Source organism: Rhagoletis pomonella, unplaced genomic scaffold (genome assembly GCF_013731165.1).
Source record: "Rhagoletis pomonella isolate Grant_MI unplaced genomic scaffold, Rhpom_1.0 Rhpom_scaffold_00008, whole genome shotgun sequence".
Taxonomy (NCBI): domain Eukaryota; kingdom Metazoa; phylum Arthropoda; class Insecta; order Diptera; family Tephritidae; genus Rhagoletis; species Rhagoletis pomonella.
The window spans coordinates 27,726,416-27,743,120 of record NW_023458562.1 but is presented as its reverse complement, the minus strand read 5'-3'; the positions used below and the strand labels follow the sequence as shown (position 1 = coordinate 27,743,120).

General features: G+C 36.5%; 3 protein-coding genes across 4 annotated transcripts; 2 read left to right on the top strand and 1 right to left on the bottom strand.

Moving 5' to 3' along the window:
* Positions 1-3,723, top strand: LOC118744570 (serine protease grass-like). The gene is made up of 6 exons (XM_036477693.1): positions 1-338; positions 516-708; positions 2,501-2,775; positions 2,843-3,027; positions 3,085-3,183; positions 3,313-3,723. Exons 1-6 carry the CDS (start codon positions 310-312, stop codon positions 3,651-3,653), a joined length of 1,122 nt encoding a protein of 373 aa, XP_036333586.1. The 5' UTR covers positions 1-309; the 3' UTR covers positions 3,654-3,723.
* Positions 3,724-8,671: 4,948 nt separating this feature from the next.
* LOC118744567 (tetratricopeptide repeat protein 7B) lies at positions 8,672-14,873 on the top strand. 2 transcript variants are annotated; one of them, XM_036477690.1, is made up of 9 exons: positions 8,672-9,475; positions 9,947-10,226; positions 10,288-10,399; positions 10,467-11,415; positions 11,468-12,028; positions 12,729-12,826; positions 12,894-13,007; positions 13,186-13,382; positions 13,459-14,873. In XM_036477690.1, the coding sequence occupies exons 1-9, from the start codon at positions 9,352-9,354 to the stop codon at positions 13,589-13,591; spliced, it is 2,568 nt and encodes an 855-aa protein (XP_036333583.1). In that variant the 5' UTR covers positions 8,672-9,351; the 3' UTR covers positions 13,592-14,873. The 2 variants fall into 2 exon arrangements, with proteins under 2 accessions (XP_036333583.1, XP_036333581.1); XM_036477688.1 differs by having other exon boundaries at positions 8,674-9,475; positions 12,699-12,826.
* Positions 14,874-15,121: 248 nt separating this feature from the next.
* LOC118744569 lies at positions 15,122-16,494 on the bottom strand. Its single transcript, XM_036477692.1, has 2 exons — positions 15,571-16,494; positions 15,122-15,495 (listed from the first exon to the last, which is right to left on the bottom strand). Exon 1 carries the CDS (start codon positions 16,304-16,306, stop codon positions 15,620-15,622), a length of 687 nt encoding a protein of 228 aa, XP_036333585.1. The 5' UTR covers positions 16,307-16,494; the 3' UTR covers positions 15,122-15,495; positions 15,571-15,619.
* Positions 16,495-16,705: the final 211 nt, after the last annotated feature.

Sequence of the window (16,705 nt, the reverse complement as noted above, 5' to 3'; positions counted from 1 at the left end):
AACCTTTTTTACTGTTTATTCTGATTCGGGAATCACCATCTAATTCTGCTATGACGCACTTGTTTTATCAATTTCTACATTTATGATTAAAGTCATCACAACATTATTAAATAACCGGTTTTTCCATAAGTGCTCTAAAAGCCAAGCTTAGCAGCTGAACAACACTAAAAGCAGCTGTAGCGACTTTCACATTAAATCTCAAGTTATTTGTAAACATTTCAAAAGATCACTTTTATTTCACGCCGAGACAGCGGCTACGGCAGATAGTCGGCAACAATTCGCAACTGCATACAAAGTAAACGGCTTGCAATGCGAAATCAAACATTAAATATTTCTTGGTAAGTTGAAGGGCCAGCTGTATAGTAAAAGATAAGACGAGGCTAATTTTTTCCACGAATTGCGTTGAAAGATTAACAACTCAAACTTAATTTACTTAAAAAAACTAATACAGATACATAAATAATTTTTCCACAATTTTTCTCAATCTCTGTTTTTTTTTTAATTATCTTTTATAGTTTAACGCTACTCCTACTTTTGCAAGTGTGCATCCTGCCTAATGTCTATGCTCAAGCGGAAACTTGCATTGCGCCAAATGGTTCGGCGGGTTACTGCCTAGTCTATACAGAGTGCGCCAATTTGACGCAATGGCGCGAGCATCATAATCTTAAAACTAGCGAGGATGTGCAGAAGATGTTTTGCAAACAAGATGTGAGTACAATTTACTAATATTTATTTTTTTGACCTAAGTCTTTTAAAATTTGCACTAGTGTGGGAACCCTAGCAAAAAATCGCGAGAATATTTGTCTATGAAAGTGGTGCATTTTATTTAACGCATACTTTAGCAAATACATTGTCCAGAATTCAAGTTTAAAAAAAATAAAAAGTTAAAAAATTTCGATGGATGAAAAAAGGTGAAATTTAACATTGACATGATCAATTTCAAATTTATGTTTGCTATAATATTCTGTTTTGATCAAATTGGCCTATGTGCAAGAAAAAAGTGAAATGTTTTTGCCAAAGAAGGAAACTAATGAAGTGTTTAAAAATAAACGAAGTCAAACACTTCGATTTAAGTGAAAACGAACTACACCTTTTTCATACATATAAAAAGGCAAATAATGAGGGAGAAGGAACTTATGCAAATTTTTTAATGCCAGAAATAAATGAATCAAACGAAATCAATGCTTGCTATCCTGGACTTCGAAAAGCCAAATGTCCAGAGCTACAATTTAATCAGGCTGCTTCAGATACGTAAGTGTTTTGGTCTCCCATGGGGACTTGCTGTATAAACGATTCGAAGGTAACTCTAAACCCAACAAAAAACAGTTTTAATTTAACAGCTGTTAGTTGCGTGCGACATAAGTCGAGGCCAGGTCAAGATTTTGTGTCATCTTCCCTCCCTACCTATTGTCCACCATTTTTTTTAAAGCAAAAACACTAATACACATTTCCAAAGAAATTTGGTGCGCTAAATCCGAATCTGGCCGCAGAATTGTTATTTCACGTGAGGTTTTTGAAGGGGTATAAAACGATAAGACTTACTCTTTTAGGTGCCGTTGCTCAAATACCTATTTTTCGCTGAGCTTTCGCGTTCTCTAAAAATGTGTGGTTCAAAGGATTAATGGATATTATATTAAATATATTAAATATTAAAATTTTCAAATGCGATATCTTCGCGAAAGAAAAAAATATTTGGGCAATGGCATTGGAAAATGGAGATTTGGGTTTTAAGATAATTTCGCTACTTTTCTGTGAAAAAATTTATTTACACTTACAAAAACACTTCGAAAATATATGTTAGTATATCTGACTCTTGTTGGCCGGTATTATTCATTATAATGAGACGTTACTATTTTCGACACTAACTAAAAATGCGTACTTGTTTTAAATATTAATTATTTTTCATGAGAATTTGGTCTAGACTGTGGATAACTAGTGGAAATCGTCAGTTTGCAGAAGGTGAATGAAACATACAGCCATATCTTGAAACCTTCAGATTTTCAAAACTAGGGCCAACATTTTTTTCAGAGACGTCTAAAATTCTACTCGTAGTTCCTACTTATCATCTGCAGCAAAAATATTGTCTAGTTCAAAGTTTTACGCAGCAGTTTGTAGTTTTCGCATGATTTTTCCAGTTGGGTATTTCCCAGCAATATGACATACCTTGCGTGGTATATTGTTCACTGATAACATTCGGCCCTATGTCGAATATCGTCATCATTAGTAAAAGTGACGATACGGCCATCGTCAGCCTATTAGTTTACAGCTAAAAACGAACGAACGAAACGATGCATGTTCGTCCGTGCATACTTTGCCGTTGGTAAACGGATTCTCCAGTTATTAGTAACTTTGTGATTGGCCTTTGTTATTGAACAAGCGGCATTTGACGATACCTCGAAAACTAGCGGGCTTGAACTGGTATAAGATTTCTGAATGATCATCGATTTTGGCCTTGTATTTTTTAAATAATCTCCAAATAAATTACTCAACATTCACTTAGCAAATCCACGTTTGCTGCAACTACACCAATCCCTACTTCACCGGCGTCGACTATTTGTCCCAGTTGAACCCTGAAGGCTTGGCATTACTCCAATCAGTACAATGTACTCGACCAATTAGCGACCGTGTGGCCAATGGAGAGAACGCGATACTTGGTGAATATCCCTTCATGGCATTGTTGCGTTACGACGGGGCAAAACGTCCATATTTATGTGGTGGATCGCTGATAACAAATCGTTTTGTGCTCACGGCAGCTCACTGTATCACACGAAAATTGTAAGTGCATGCCGATGCTGTGAATACTTCTGTACAAGCGTTTGTTTTATATTTATTCAAATTCCAGAGTTGGTGTTCGTTTGGGTGAGCATGATCTTAGAACTGATATCGACTGCGCGAGCGATACACTCTGCCTGCCGGAAGCAGAAGATTTTGAAATTGCACAGATAATCAAACATCCAAGCTATAATCAGCCATATATGACGCACGATGTGGCTTTGCTAAAACTCGATCGTAAAGTGAAATTTAAAGGTAAGTTTTTATTTGTGAAATAAATGATTTATTAATCATTTATAAATGTGTTCTTAGTGCACATTAAACCCATTTGTTTACCAATCACACCACTCGTCTTGGACTACAACAACCTGCCAAAGTCCTACTACATTGCTCCGTATGCCCCGGAGAATAGTAAGTCCAGTAGCTACATATGTATGTAGCCTTGTTTGTAGTATTTCTCATTTCCAAAACTACAAAATCTTACTCAAAAACATTAATTTATTTATACTTATGTATGTATTTGTATGTATTTTCGAATAGCAACTAGCACCGATATTTTGCAGCGCGCTGAAATTCCCCATCAGGATCGTGAAGTTTGCAAAAGAATATTCGGTCCTATGGGTGTAGGAATTACGAATGATCACATCTGCGCTGGTGGCGAGCGTCAAGTCGATACGTGTAAAGGAGATTCTGGAGGCCCACTTTTTGCTTCAGTGCCATTTAAGAAAGTCAAGAAAATTACATTTAATCGTCAAGTGCAATATGGCATAGTGTCGTTCGGCTTGATTGGTTGCGGGGGTGAGGGTACAAGCGCGGCAGCCTATGCAAATGTCTTTGAATATATGCCATGGATTACAGAAATGTTAGCCGAACATACTTGACTAGAATATTGTTATTTATTTACATACATATATTTAGAGATTTTTTAATATACACACATCCATAATCGTAGACCTTCAGTTTTTATTTAAAAAATTGTGTTTCAAAATTGGAATTTACGGATTTCCTTTTAACACATACACTAGGCGACAATCGAAAGTGTACATCTTATTCTAATATAATAATCTCAATTATTTTCTTGAACAATTTTTTGCATTAATTGTTTATGAAAATATCGTACATTCCATGATACAGGTATTTTTTGAAGTTTGTCTACTTTATAAAATTTAAATTTTCAGAGCATCTCAAATGCCAAATAAAAGTAAAACAAAAAATAAATAAATGACGATATTAAATTTTGCTTTTACTTGAGACTGAAAGTGGGAATGTATGTGTGAGATTGAAAGTTTGAAATCATTTTTGTTATATCAGCAAACTTCAAAAATGTTGACGCTGTCCCTTAGCGGTTTTACCTTTAAATTTTTGTACCATGGTTTATTCTATATATAATATTAACCATAAAGTTTCACACTTTATATAAAGTTCCCAAAAATTCAAAAAATTTTCAAGTTTTTATTCAGAACTTCTAACTAGTAGGCGTATTTTGTAGCCCATTCAATTTTAGTCTAATGAAGTGCAAGTTTCGAACGGCTAAAAAATCTTTCATTCTTGTTTTTTTTTTTTTGGTGACGGAGTTTTGCACTTTTTTCCATATAAGCATGAAGTTCTTATTTCAAAAAACGTGAGTTTTTGTAAATTGTATTTGTTATATAAAAAAACACAAAGGCAGTCCCCAAAAAAAGTCTCAAAAATGAACGCGATTTTTTAGCGGGTTGAAACTTGCACTTCAAGAGACAACTTCAATGGGCTACAAAACTGCATACTTGAAAATTTTCTAGAAATGGTGAATAAAAAGTTGAAGAATTTGATGAACATTCTTTTTAATTTTTGTGAACTTTATATAAAGCGAGAAACTTTGACTTATATGATTTATATTAAATGAACTATATGTTCACAAATAATTAATGCAAAAATTTGTTCATGAAAATAACTGTGGAGTTTATATTAGAACAAGGTGTACACTTTCATTTGTCGCCTAGTGTAAGTGTGCCTAGGGGCCTGTAGTCATAGAGAAGTTAAGACAAGATTCTAACGACTATAATTGTGTTTTATAATAGTTGCGATCCCGTACGAGTCCGGACTAGTCAGAAATAGTCAGAATCAGTCAGATTTTACAGGAAATCGATCCCGTACGCGGTTCTCTGACTACTGAGAGGACAACAAAGATAGTAAATGAGGTCCTCTCTCAGTCAGAAGTTACCAGTTTTAGTCCGAGAATTTTTTGCTGGTAAATTCTGGTAAATGTGTCAAACGATCTGTGGTGTGTTTGGCAACCAAATTGTAAACAAAAGAAAAGTGCACTCTGCTAGTTCATGTGGAAAAGTATAAATTACTTGTTTAAGTGGATTCTAATGAATTAAAAAGTATTTTTGGTTACTTACATGCATGATACAATTCGTCCGCCATTGGGTTTTTTTGCCGTTTGCTAGCATTTTGAGTTTTCTCTCTCGAAATGCGATTAATGTCAAAGAAATTCAAAATAAACAAATGAAAATTTATGATTTGAAGTATTCATTTATTCGGAAGTTGAGAAAACTAAAACAATTCGAAACGAAAAATTAGTTGCTGCTTTAACGGCTGCCCATATTCCTTTTCCTCTGCAAGCAAAGCAATCTAAAGATCCTCAAGTTCCCGCAACTATTGTATATATAGCAAAAATGGATCGAGGTTTCTGGTGTTATGAAAACGGATTTGCCAAAGTGCGCCTATGTATGCTCGACTCATTTTTTGCCACACCACCTGACCCAATGTAAGCACAAGATAGTTCTTTGCAAAAGTACAGTGCCCTTAAGGTTAAATATCTTCAAATGCATGCCAAAAGCTTCGCCTTAACATGCGGGCACCTGAACTTTTCAATGTTACTCTCTCGCTCTGATCGAATTTTTATTTTTTGACAGTTTTACTAGTTTTAGTCCGAGGAATACCGGATTGCACCTAATAATCACCATTTTAACATAATCAAAAAAAAATTAATTGCAATTACAATTAACGGTTGAAAAGTTGAAAAAAACGGAAGGAAATATGTATGTATGTAATAGATTAGTTTCTTAAATTTCTGGCCAAGTTTCGGGCAATTGCGTTACAAAATGTTTCTTAAGATGTCTACGATTGACAAAACTTAAAAACCTATACTAAACTTAAAGTTTACGGCTATGACTATGGGCCGTTAAGCAAACGAGCGTGAGTATGAGATGCTCTCACAAATGAAGGGAAACTGCCGCAAACCTTGGAAACCCAAAAACGCCCAATTTCGTGATCGAAACTAAACGTCAAGTCGTATAAAATTTTTAATTTAAAATTGCTCGAAAAGGAACTCATTAACGTAAAGTCGTAATGACTTATCAAAGAACAAACAGCTGAATATGCTTCCCACGACCCAGCTTTATATCTGGCCAGGAACTGTTCCTTCAGCATCACTCCCCAAAAACTCTTTGGGTAATTTTTATGCTGTTACAACGATAGCAACAGCTAAATATGCATATATTTGTTAGTTAAAAGCCGCCTGTTATTCATTGTTCTTCTGGCAGTGTGACAGTTTTTACAAACTTGCCCAGAAAAATATTTCGGACTTTCTCGGGCTAGTGAGAAGCTCAAATTACTCTCACAAAGTGGCTCTCAACAGTCCGAGAACTCCAAGTTTCGAGCAAATGCTTTACAAAATAAGCCAATATTTACTCCCAATGAGTGAAATATGCAAGAAAGTACGAAAACGCAAAACAAGCAAGTTGGTAGTTTTATGAACAGATGATTAATTTGTGATTTTCCGATTCAATTTTCTTAGAAAACTGGTATTTTCCATCTCATTATATATTTAAATAGGTTTATTTTGTCAATTCCCTGCAAAAATAGCGACTACTCCATGCATGCATGTAAAGAGTACTCCCGAAGGACCAAGGAGTACTCCAAAATTAACCACAATTCATATAAAAAATATGGCCCAATTAACATTGCGATGTCCTAGGGCAGGACCATATACTCCATCCCTGCATTACATCAGAGTAGCACAAAACTACTCCAACATATTAACAATGGCATTGTTGTTATATTTTTTCGTTTGTACTCGCTTTTGTTCTTCACTTCTCAGATGCTTTTTCGAAATTAATAAAAACTAAGACAAAAATTAAAAATTACATGTTGCCTCTGACGGCATTCGAACACGAACATGCTGGGAGCTCACAACTAACAGCTAGCATCTCTACACGTTCAGCTACAGCCATACATGCAAATATACTTTCAAATGTTCAACTTCAATCACATTTCGTTAAAACACGAGCAGTTATCGGGTAACAAAAAATAAGCTGGCGCAGAGACACGAGTTGGTCCGCTACAGCGTGACAGAGGAACACTTTTGTAAGTACTCCAATATACCACAAATAGACTACATGGTCCAATGATTTTTGCAGGGTTGCAACTCCAAAATCATCACAAACAATTATTTTGGTAATGTGAATTACATTAAGACTGCTTTTACACAGTTCAAGTATTGAATTCAATTCTGCTCGCATGTGGTAGAGAGGGGGTGAGAAGAAAAGGGACGAGTACACATGCGTCTGTACCGTCAAGTCGTTTCAACTTTCGTGCTTTGCTTTTGGCATTTTCGTTGCTTCCCATTTAAAGAACCAAAGACTTGAATTCAACAGAATTGAAACGTGTAAAAGCAAATAAAAAACACAAAAGAGAATGAGCAAGAATTGCTTTCAATTACTTGAATCATGTAAATCAGGTGTAAGCATCATGCCATCAGCTGTTTTTCTTAGGTTGGTGTTATGCAGAAACTTTGTTTGGCAAACTGCGTGCAATTGTTGTTGTAGCAAACTCGGAGAGAGCGAGTTTGGCGACTCTCACAGCAAACTAATTTTGTTTGGTCAAACTGCAGCAAATTCGGTGTTGTCACATACAAAAATTTTAAATTGTGCGCGTTATGTACATCTGAAATTCTCATTTCGTGTTGGCAATAGCCATGAAAACCATAATGAACGTGCAACCCTGTGCCAAACTCGACATAACCACCTCCGAGCAAACTAAAGAGCGAAATACACCACACAAGCGGCTTGTCAAACATTCTTCAAACCTACTTTTCCCATTTCGCCATACACCATGCAAACATGACTCGTTCAAGCAAAGAATTTTAGTTTTCTTCCAATTCGCAATGCTAAATATTATGGTTTTCTTTCATTTTCCTCTCTTACGTCCTTACTCGGTGAAAATTTCGTTGCGAATGAGGCGATTTTGCTATACACAACCCAAGCGGTTTGATCAAACATCAACATGGCGGCCAGAAAATCAAAAAATTTTGATTTTTGCTCAAATTTCCCTCAAGCGGTTTGTCAAACCTTCAAACACCCCCATACACAGCACAAATGGCTTGAAGCAAAGGGAAATTTCGCTTGGTTTGTCAAACCGCTTGTGTGGTGTATTTCGCTCTTAACAGCAGCCGCCATTTAATTTGGCAAACAAAAGTTTGTCTGCATAACACCGACCTTACTAGCAAATAGTTGCTAGTAAAAATTCATCCAGTAGAAATCCAGTAAAACTTGCAGGTTCAGCTGTCATTTTTGCTCTCTCAATTTCCCCACTTTTGCTAGTTTCTTGCAAGTTTTTGCGTACGAAAACGACAACCAGTAAAAAACCAGTAAAATTAGTTGGATTTACTGTAGAAAATACAAAAAAAAACGGGTAGACAAAAGGAAAATGTTTACTTAACTTGAATTAAACGATAAAACTTCATAGATATTGAGTTTAAATTTCCCTCGATCGGAAAGCGGAACAAAGAAACAGTATTAAATAAAATATACATATACAGGCCGATTCCGAACAGAAACTCCCTGGGAGTTTTTTCTCTTCTTACTTTCCTCCTCTCATGAATAAATATTCCCTGAGAATTTTTTATATTAATCGAAGTTCGAATTTCGTCTCAAGTTTTCGGGGAAAATGCTACTCCCTAGAATTAATTATTGGAGGATTTCTTTCCCAGGAGAAACAAATTCCCGGAGAACGAACGCCCCTGGAATATTAAGAACTGGGCTGATAAAAATTTTATAAAATAGTAGTGAATACGAAATAAAATTAATGTATAAAAAAATTGTGTAGTTCTACAGCGTCACCCTGCGACAACCTTCCTTGTACATGGCATAAAGCTGCTTTCTGGCATGTAGGACAACAACAACAAACTTTTATAAGCAGATGACAGCAATGACAGTAGTTGAGAAATATCAGCGAAAAAAATAAAAAAAACAGAGGTGCAAAAATTGATTAGAAAAAATTAAAAAAGGAAAGTGAATCAAAATTGAAGTGCTTATTAAAAATAAATTTTAAGGATTTGCCTCGGTAACGAAAACTGCAGCGCAAGTACTTATGTAGAGCTGAGCAATTAGACATAAGCTAAAAGACTACGGGGCCCTCCGTTTAAGGAGGTGACGAAGTCCAGCAATTGTGGCATTTCCAGGTGTGACTTAACACTATCGCTCGCACATAAACCCAAGTAGAAAAAAACCCCGTTTGTATATGTACATATGTGCAGTTTAGTTAAATAAATAATACGAAAATCAAATAAACAAACGCTGGTGGAGTTAAAAAGTTATGACCGGCAGAATGCGTAACACCACAAAAGTTGAGGCACTTATTGAGAGCTGTCGCAGCGAAGGCAAGTGGCAGCGTGTCATCGAGCTGACCGAGGAACTCAAAACGGGCTCGCCCAACAATGGTGAGTGCTTAATGTAAATGGGTTGGAGAAATTTTTAATTTAATTAAACAATTAAGGTAAAAAACTTCAATTGTATAACGAAAACTACTTATTTAGCCATGAAAACCATAAAAAACAATATTAAACGCTATTTAAAACAACAACACCGACCTTTGTTTAAGTGTGTCATTGAGAATAATAAATGGCAAATTAAGAAAGTAGTGTTAAAGGTTAAAATATTATGTCATCAAACAGACAACAGCAACAAAACAAAATAAAAGACGCACTCCGCATGCGAAAGTAGTAGTTTCTTATTTGTGTCACTCACTACAAGCCATTGGAAAAGCGGGTCGCTTTTGCCCTATTGTGTTGATAGAAATCTACAAAACTTTACTTAAATTTTTAATTTTTAAGTTTTAAGTTGTTTCATGTTATAATGCGCTGAATATTAATCACACAAAAATCTTGACCATTTTCTTATTTCCTTTTCAGAATGCCTTGCAAATTTCCTTATTGGTGAGGCGAAACTGGAAAACTACCTCGAAGAAAATGCACCCATCGAAAGTAATTTTGCCAAAGCCAAAGCCGGACTGCAAGATGCGAGACGCTGTTTGCAACTAGTCACCGGTGAAAATGGCCAGAAGGCGGGCATTGCCCTTGACGCGTACTTGCTTCTGGCTAAGCTGTGCTACGCCTGCGGCGAGTACGAGAAAAGCTTGGAAAACTTTGTTAAAGCCGAGCTCAATACCTTGGCTGAAAAAGAATTGACACTGTAAGTTGAATGGTTTGCGGATTGCCTATATCGAGTATTTTACTTTTTATACATATTACAGCCGCAGCTTAAAAATCTTAGCTGAATCATATGCCATAAAAGGGTTGTGTTTGGAAAACCAGACCAGTAAGCCCACATCGAAATTTAAAAAGGCCGAAAAAGAAACGGAAATGGTAGGATGAAATTTCGCTTCATATAAACCAAAGTTTTTCTATACATTGTTTCCTCTATATCTCATAGATTTCTTGCTTTGAGCGCGCCACTGACTTGGGTCTATTGTATTTGCAAGAGCAAGATATTGCCACATATTCTTCAGCGACGAATAACGCAGTCAATGCGGGTTCTATGTTGGCCATAAACACCACTAGCAATATGGTTGGTCTACAATCTTCGCTGGGTGGTAGTAGTCTCACGATAAGCACCACCATACCTGCCAATCCACTCGAACTTAACCGTCGCATGGGTGCCATACTCGAGACAGCACTGCAACGCGCCCCAATTGTGCTAATTAAGGCGGGCAAATTACAAGAAGCCATCGAGCGTTATCGCACCATGCTGAATGCGATCGAAACAAAAACAACGCAATCATTGCGCTTAACACTGGCACGTCAATTGGCAGAAGTACTGCTGCGCGGTGTCTCAGGAACCATTTATACAGCGCCATTCACCAAGAAGCCAACAGGACAGGCACTCCGTTCGACCACAACAAAACGCTTGTGGAAACCACGCAAATATGCGGCACGAACTCAATTTACGCCACGTAACCAGCATGAGGAGACGATTCTGTTGTTACTTATTTCAGAAGCATTAGCGGTGCGCGACACAGTGCTCTCACAGAGTCCAGAATTTCGTGTAGCTCGTCAGCATGCAATGGGTAATGCTTCAGCAGTATATGATTTGCTTACACTTGCATCAGTGCGTTGGGGTTTGGTAAATATGCTGCAGGAATCTTTTGAAAAGGCGCTGAAATTCTCTTTCGGCGAACAACATGTCTGGCGGCAGTACGGTATAAGTTTAATGGCCGCAAACAAACATGCACATGCGCTGCGTGTTCTGCAGGAATCCATAAAATTGACGCCAAGTGATCCGCTGCCTTGCCTGCTGGCGGCGCGACTATGCTACGAGTCGTTATCGCAGATCAAGGAGGGTCTGGACCTTGCGCATCTAGCCCTCAAGCGCGAAACGAAAGGTTAGCAAAAAAAAATTTTAATTTTCAACTATTTTATCTACGCTCCTCACAGGCATACGTCCGTCACGCAGTCAGCTGTTCGTTGGTATTGGCTACCAGCAATTGGCTATACTGACAACGCTAAAATCGGAGCGCGACTTGTACAATAAATTGGCATTGGAGGCTCTTGAAAAGGCTGTACAAAACGATGGCAACGATCATCTCTGCGAATATTATCTTTCGCTGCAATATGCGCTGCTCGGCAATATCACCGAAGCATTAACACATGTACGTTTTGCGCTGGCGCTGCGCACTGAGCATGCGCCCAGTTTGCATTTATTCGCACTGTTGCTGACCGCATCCCGGCGTCCACGCGAAGCTCTGGCCGTTGCGGAGGATGCATTGGACGAGTTTCCGGACAATTTGAATTTATTGCATGTTAAAGCCCACCTTCAACTGCATTTACAAGACGCCGAATTATCACTGGTTTCGGTGCAAAAGATGCTGGCCATTTGGCGTGAGCTGTACGAGGGGCAAGTGAGTGCCGAGGAGGAAAAACAGTCGGATACCAAAAGTATTGTGGTGCATGTCAATCCGACGGTAGTCTCATCGCAAATGTCTGACAAGGATTCAAGTAAGTTGAGAGAGGACCAAGGAGCGTGTGGTAAGAAAAATGAGGGCAAAAAAATTGTTTGGCGTCTTTTATTTATTTAATAATAATAAAATTTTAGATCAAAGTCTTAAATAAATAAAATTCTCGATAATTGTGCATTTGAAATAATCAATTGAAGTTGAAATATATTTTTTTTAATATCCGAATAATTTTCAAAATAACTTTTCTGGTATTATTTTACTTAAAACTTCATCTCTCTTACCTTTAGCGAATCTTCAACTAATCTTACAAATATTTTTACGTAATTTCAACTAATTTTCATTTACTTCACATGTTAAAAATTATCATATTTCTACTGTTGACCACTTTTTGCGCAACAACGCATTTTGTAATTGTAAGTGTGACTTATTTATCTATACATTTTTTTAAGAAGAAATGACTTGGCTATGCTTGCAAATCACACGCAAATTTTAAATTTCCTAACTAAGTTTAAAACGCGAGCGCATCACTTGCACTAACTAATTTACTATTTACTGCTAGTTTCCATTTACGAAAACAATTCTATTAGATTTACTCGTATTGCTCAACCTTTTAAGCTACTCTCAATTTTCACTCAGCTCTTCACAGTTGGCGTTTCATTTCTTATAATCACATTACTGCTTATTTGGTTAATAATTAACCTTTTTTAAAGATTCGGTTTATGCTGCTTCCCTGGCGGCAGTTTCCCGCGTCGAACAGGCTTTGAGTGAGGCGGCCAGTTCGCTGAGTTCTTTTTCGCCGCGTCCCGGGCCCCAGCGGCCATGGATGATACAGATAAAGGTAATTTTTAGATGAATTGTTTTACTGAATTTTGGACTTTGTAACGTTCGGTCTCTTTTATACACAGATTTGGCTTTTACTCGCTGATGTCTACTTGAATATCGAACAACCACATGAGGCTTTGAATTGTATACAAGAAGCCTCACAAATATATCCGCTCTCACATCAAATTATGTTTATGGTTAGCAGTATTTTTTATAAATTTCAACCTTTGATTTCACCCGCATAATGTTCCCCATTTTTGCGTACTTTACAACAATTTGAAAATATCACCAAATTCGTCCACCTTGAAAAAATAGTTTATACAGCATTTAAAGAACATTAACCAAACAATTTACTCTCAATCCAATTTCTTTTAGCGCGGTCAAATTTACTTATATCTAGAGCAATGGAACGATGCCAAACAATGTTTCCTTAATGCCGTTTCGGCCAATCCAAATCACACAGAGGCATTGCGTGCACTTGGCGAGACACATCATGTACTTGGTGAGCCCAGGCTAGCGGAAAAAATGTTAAAAGATGCAGCACGTTTGGATCCCAACTGTCCGAAAATATGGTAAGCTATGATAGAAAGAAGACACTGATTTGTATATTTTACTAATAAACGTTTCATATTTCCTACACACATCCAGGTTTAGCTTGGGCAAAGTCATGGAGACGCTAGGCGATTACACTGCCTCCGCCGATTGTATGGCTACAGCGCTGCAATTAGAGCCAACATGTCCAGTACTTCCATTTACCTCAATACCCCTGACCTTCGATTGAGGGCGGAAAATTCAATATTTGCGCGAAATACTGCTGCTGCGTGGAGTTGGTTGCACGTTGAGTTTAACCGGGTTGAGAATGTACATGGTAATACATTTAAAATCCTTGTGACTTGGGTGCAATAAAAATAATATGAAAGATGGGCGTAGTATATAGCGGTAAAATTTACTTTAACTTTAACTAACTTTATCGGTGTGTCTATTGTATTATTAGCAAATATTAAAGTAGTTGATTGTTAATTATACATCGTTTAATTTTGATTTATGTACTTTCATCGTTATTTGGTATGAACCCCATGTATATTCCAAAAATTAAAAATGTGCATTCGTAAGTAGCAATGGTGCGAGATGGTAGAAAGAATTCGTTTATTTGTTTTTTTTTCGACGCCATACAAGTACGCCTTTGGAAATTGCAATATTTACTTACATACTTGGAAACAGATAAATAAATTTGTTAAAAAGATGTGTATGTACATATATATATAAATTATCTTTCTATAAAATAAATGTGTGTTTCAGGAATTTATAGTTATACATTTACCTACATATGCATATACATACATATTTAGTGTATGTATTATATATACCTCCTTCACATTCATATTGTATATCAACAAATACTGTATTGCAAATAAACACTATTATACTTGCAAAAATATGTTAAATAAAAAATTTGCATTGAACGTATTTTCAAAGTTTACAAACCCGTACTCCCTTGTTCTTATAACTAACAGCAACTAATATCAATACACATTTGAGATACATATGTACATGGCATATCCCCCTATTCGGAAATGCAGCAAACCGAAGCTTCGGTGTCTTTTACTTCTAAACTATAATTGCCCAATTGGCGCAGCTAAGTTCCAATTCGGCATCTAACCACGTTTGCGCATATTGCAAATTTCCATCAATTATAGTTTAGAAAGAGGCTGATGCTTTGTTTGCTGCATTTCTGAATAGCCCCATATGTACATGTTATATAATAATAAAAATATATGTAATAGTTATGCTAATATTAAAAACTAATAATGTATGATAACAACATAGAAACGTATACTTTGAAACAATTATACAACTATGAACAACAACAGTATTAAAGCTCGTTGTATTTACAATTGCAACTTAAATTTGGTATAGGACTATTCCACTCCTCACAGAGTATAGTTTCTTTCTTCTTTTGTTCTCGGGTGTTTTAGTTTTGTTTTAAAATACAGCATTAGTAAATTCCAGTTTAACGTAAGTTTTTTGAAACCAACGAAATATTCCAATGCGAGATTTGGTAATGTGTGTGGTACAGTTACCAAAAATAAATACAAATATAAAATTGTTGATGCTTGTTTGTGCACTTTGAAAACGGTATATTTTCTTCAAGATATTTTTAATACTTTTGACACCAAAAAATTCGGTCAATATTGCACTATTTAACTTTTCCCAATTATGTGAATACATGCAAATACAAAATACAAATAAATACAATACTTTGCATAGTATTTAAACATTAAAAAAAATATATAGCCAATCAACTGTGAATTTAGTTAAGCAATAGTTAAATTGTTCTCTTAGTCGTTTAGTACAAGGAAAATTATTCTTTAATTTATAATCGCTTAAATACATAGTGCATATTACCTTGGAGCCAACTGATTTATAATTGATTAGCTGTTCAATTACATATTTTTGTGTAAGAAAACGGAAAAATAAATACTGTACCCATAAATAAGCATGGATCATTAAAGTATTTAAAAATATCAATTATAATTGAAAAATATATGTTTTGTTGATGTTTTTTTGGTCTTTTTGGATCCTTGAAAAAATAATAATTTTAAAAACAATAACATTGGGAGTGGGGCCATGACTAACTGTCCAATGGAAGGAAATTGCTCAACATCTATTACATTTTAGATATCCCTAACCGTTTAAATAGAAAAAAACTCGTGCAATTAGAATTTCGAATAAATGTGTTTTAACATTTGTTATATTTACTTTTCGCTCAATAACTCCTAATCCATGAATAAATACAAATCAAATGCATTTAAAAATTCTTTGCTGCCTGCAGCAGCTTTTCTTCTTCAAGCTTCTCCTCCGCCAACTGTTCCAAGCGTCTCATTTTCATCTCTAAACGCCAATTCTGCATCTGTTCCTTATATGTGATATACATAGCTATCACCGCTTGCCCGGCAATTGCCGCTCCTAGCACCGGAAATATGGGTCGCGTCATATTTCGCCATGATCTAAATACCGCGATTGGTTCTTTTGTTATTGACGGCAAACGGTAGGTGAAGTGACGAGTGGCGAACATGAAGGCTGCAAATGGCGCCAATACGGTTGGATAGCAAACACCCACTCCTGCTTGAAAAGCGCCGGCGCGTATTTGTAAGCAAAGCGGACATTGGGTACCTTGATCCAATAAGACATTTCGTTGTATTAGAAATTTGTGTGACAGCACTGAGAACATAGCTGGTATGACTACGATGGGCAAGTAAGTAGATGCCTTGCCATAATTGCCCAGCTTTAACTTGTGACGGTAATGACTGTTTACGTAAATACCCGTAGCCGCAGCCATGGCTCCAAGAAAACCGGGTCCGTACCGTAAGCTCCACACTTCCCAGCGATTCTCCCAGTTCGATATGACCCGCCACTGATAAGCTAGCGCCTGCTCCTCATTGATAACAATGGCATCTTTGGGAATCTCTTCTTTGCGGGCGTGTGAAAGAGCCATTTGGGAGAAATGCAGCGATTACGTATATGGTGCCTACCAATGTGGTTACCAGTGATTATTTATAATCATGCACAGCTGTTTGTAGGGGGTGGCGGGCGGAATTGTTTTTATTCGAGTGAAAAATTAACAGCGATGCCACTTTGGAAATGCAGGCACATTTTATTGTTTCTTTTTTTTATGTTTTAAGTTAATAGGAAATGTTTAAACATTATTATTAAGAGCACAAAACTCGCAATAATTAGGAGCAGAATATTGGTCTTCTTTTTGTTTTTAATTAGCTGATTGATTTATATTTTTGCCAAAATCCACCACTAAATTTACCGACTATTTTCCACATTGAGGAATTTCAGCACTGGGCTTGTCAGCTGTTTGATAACTGTTTCCACTGACAGTTTTTAC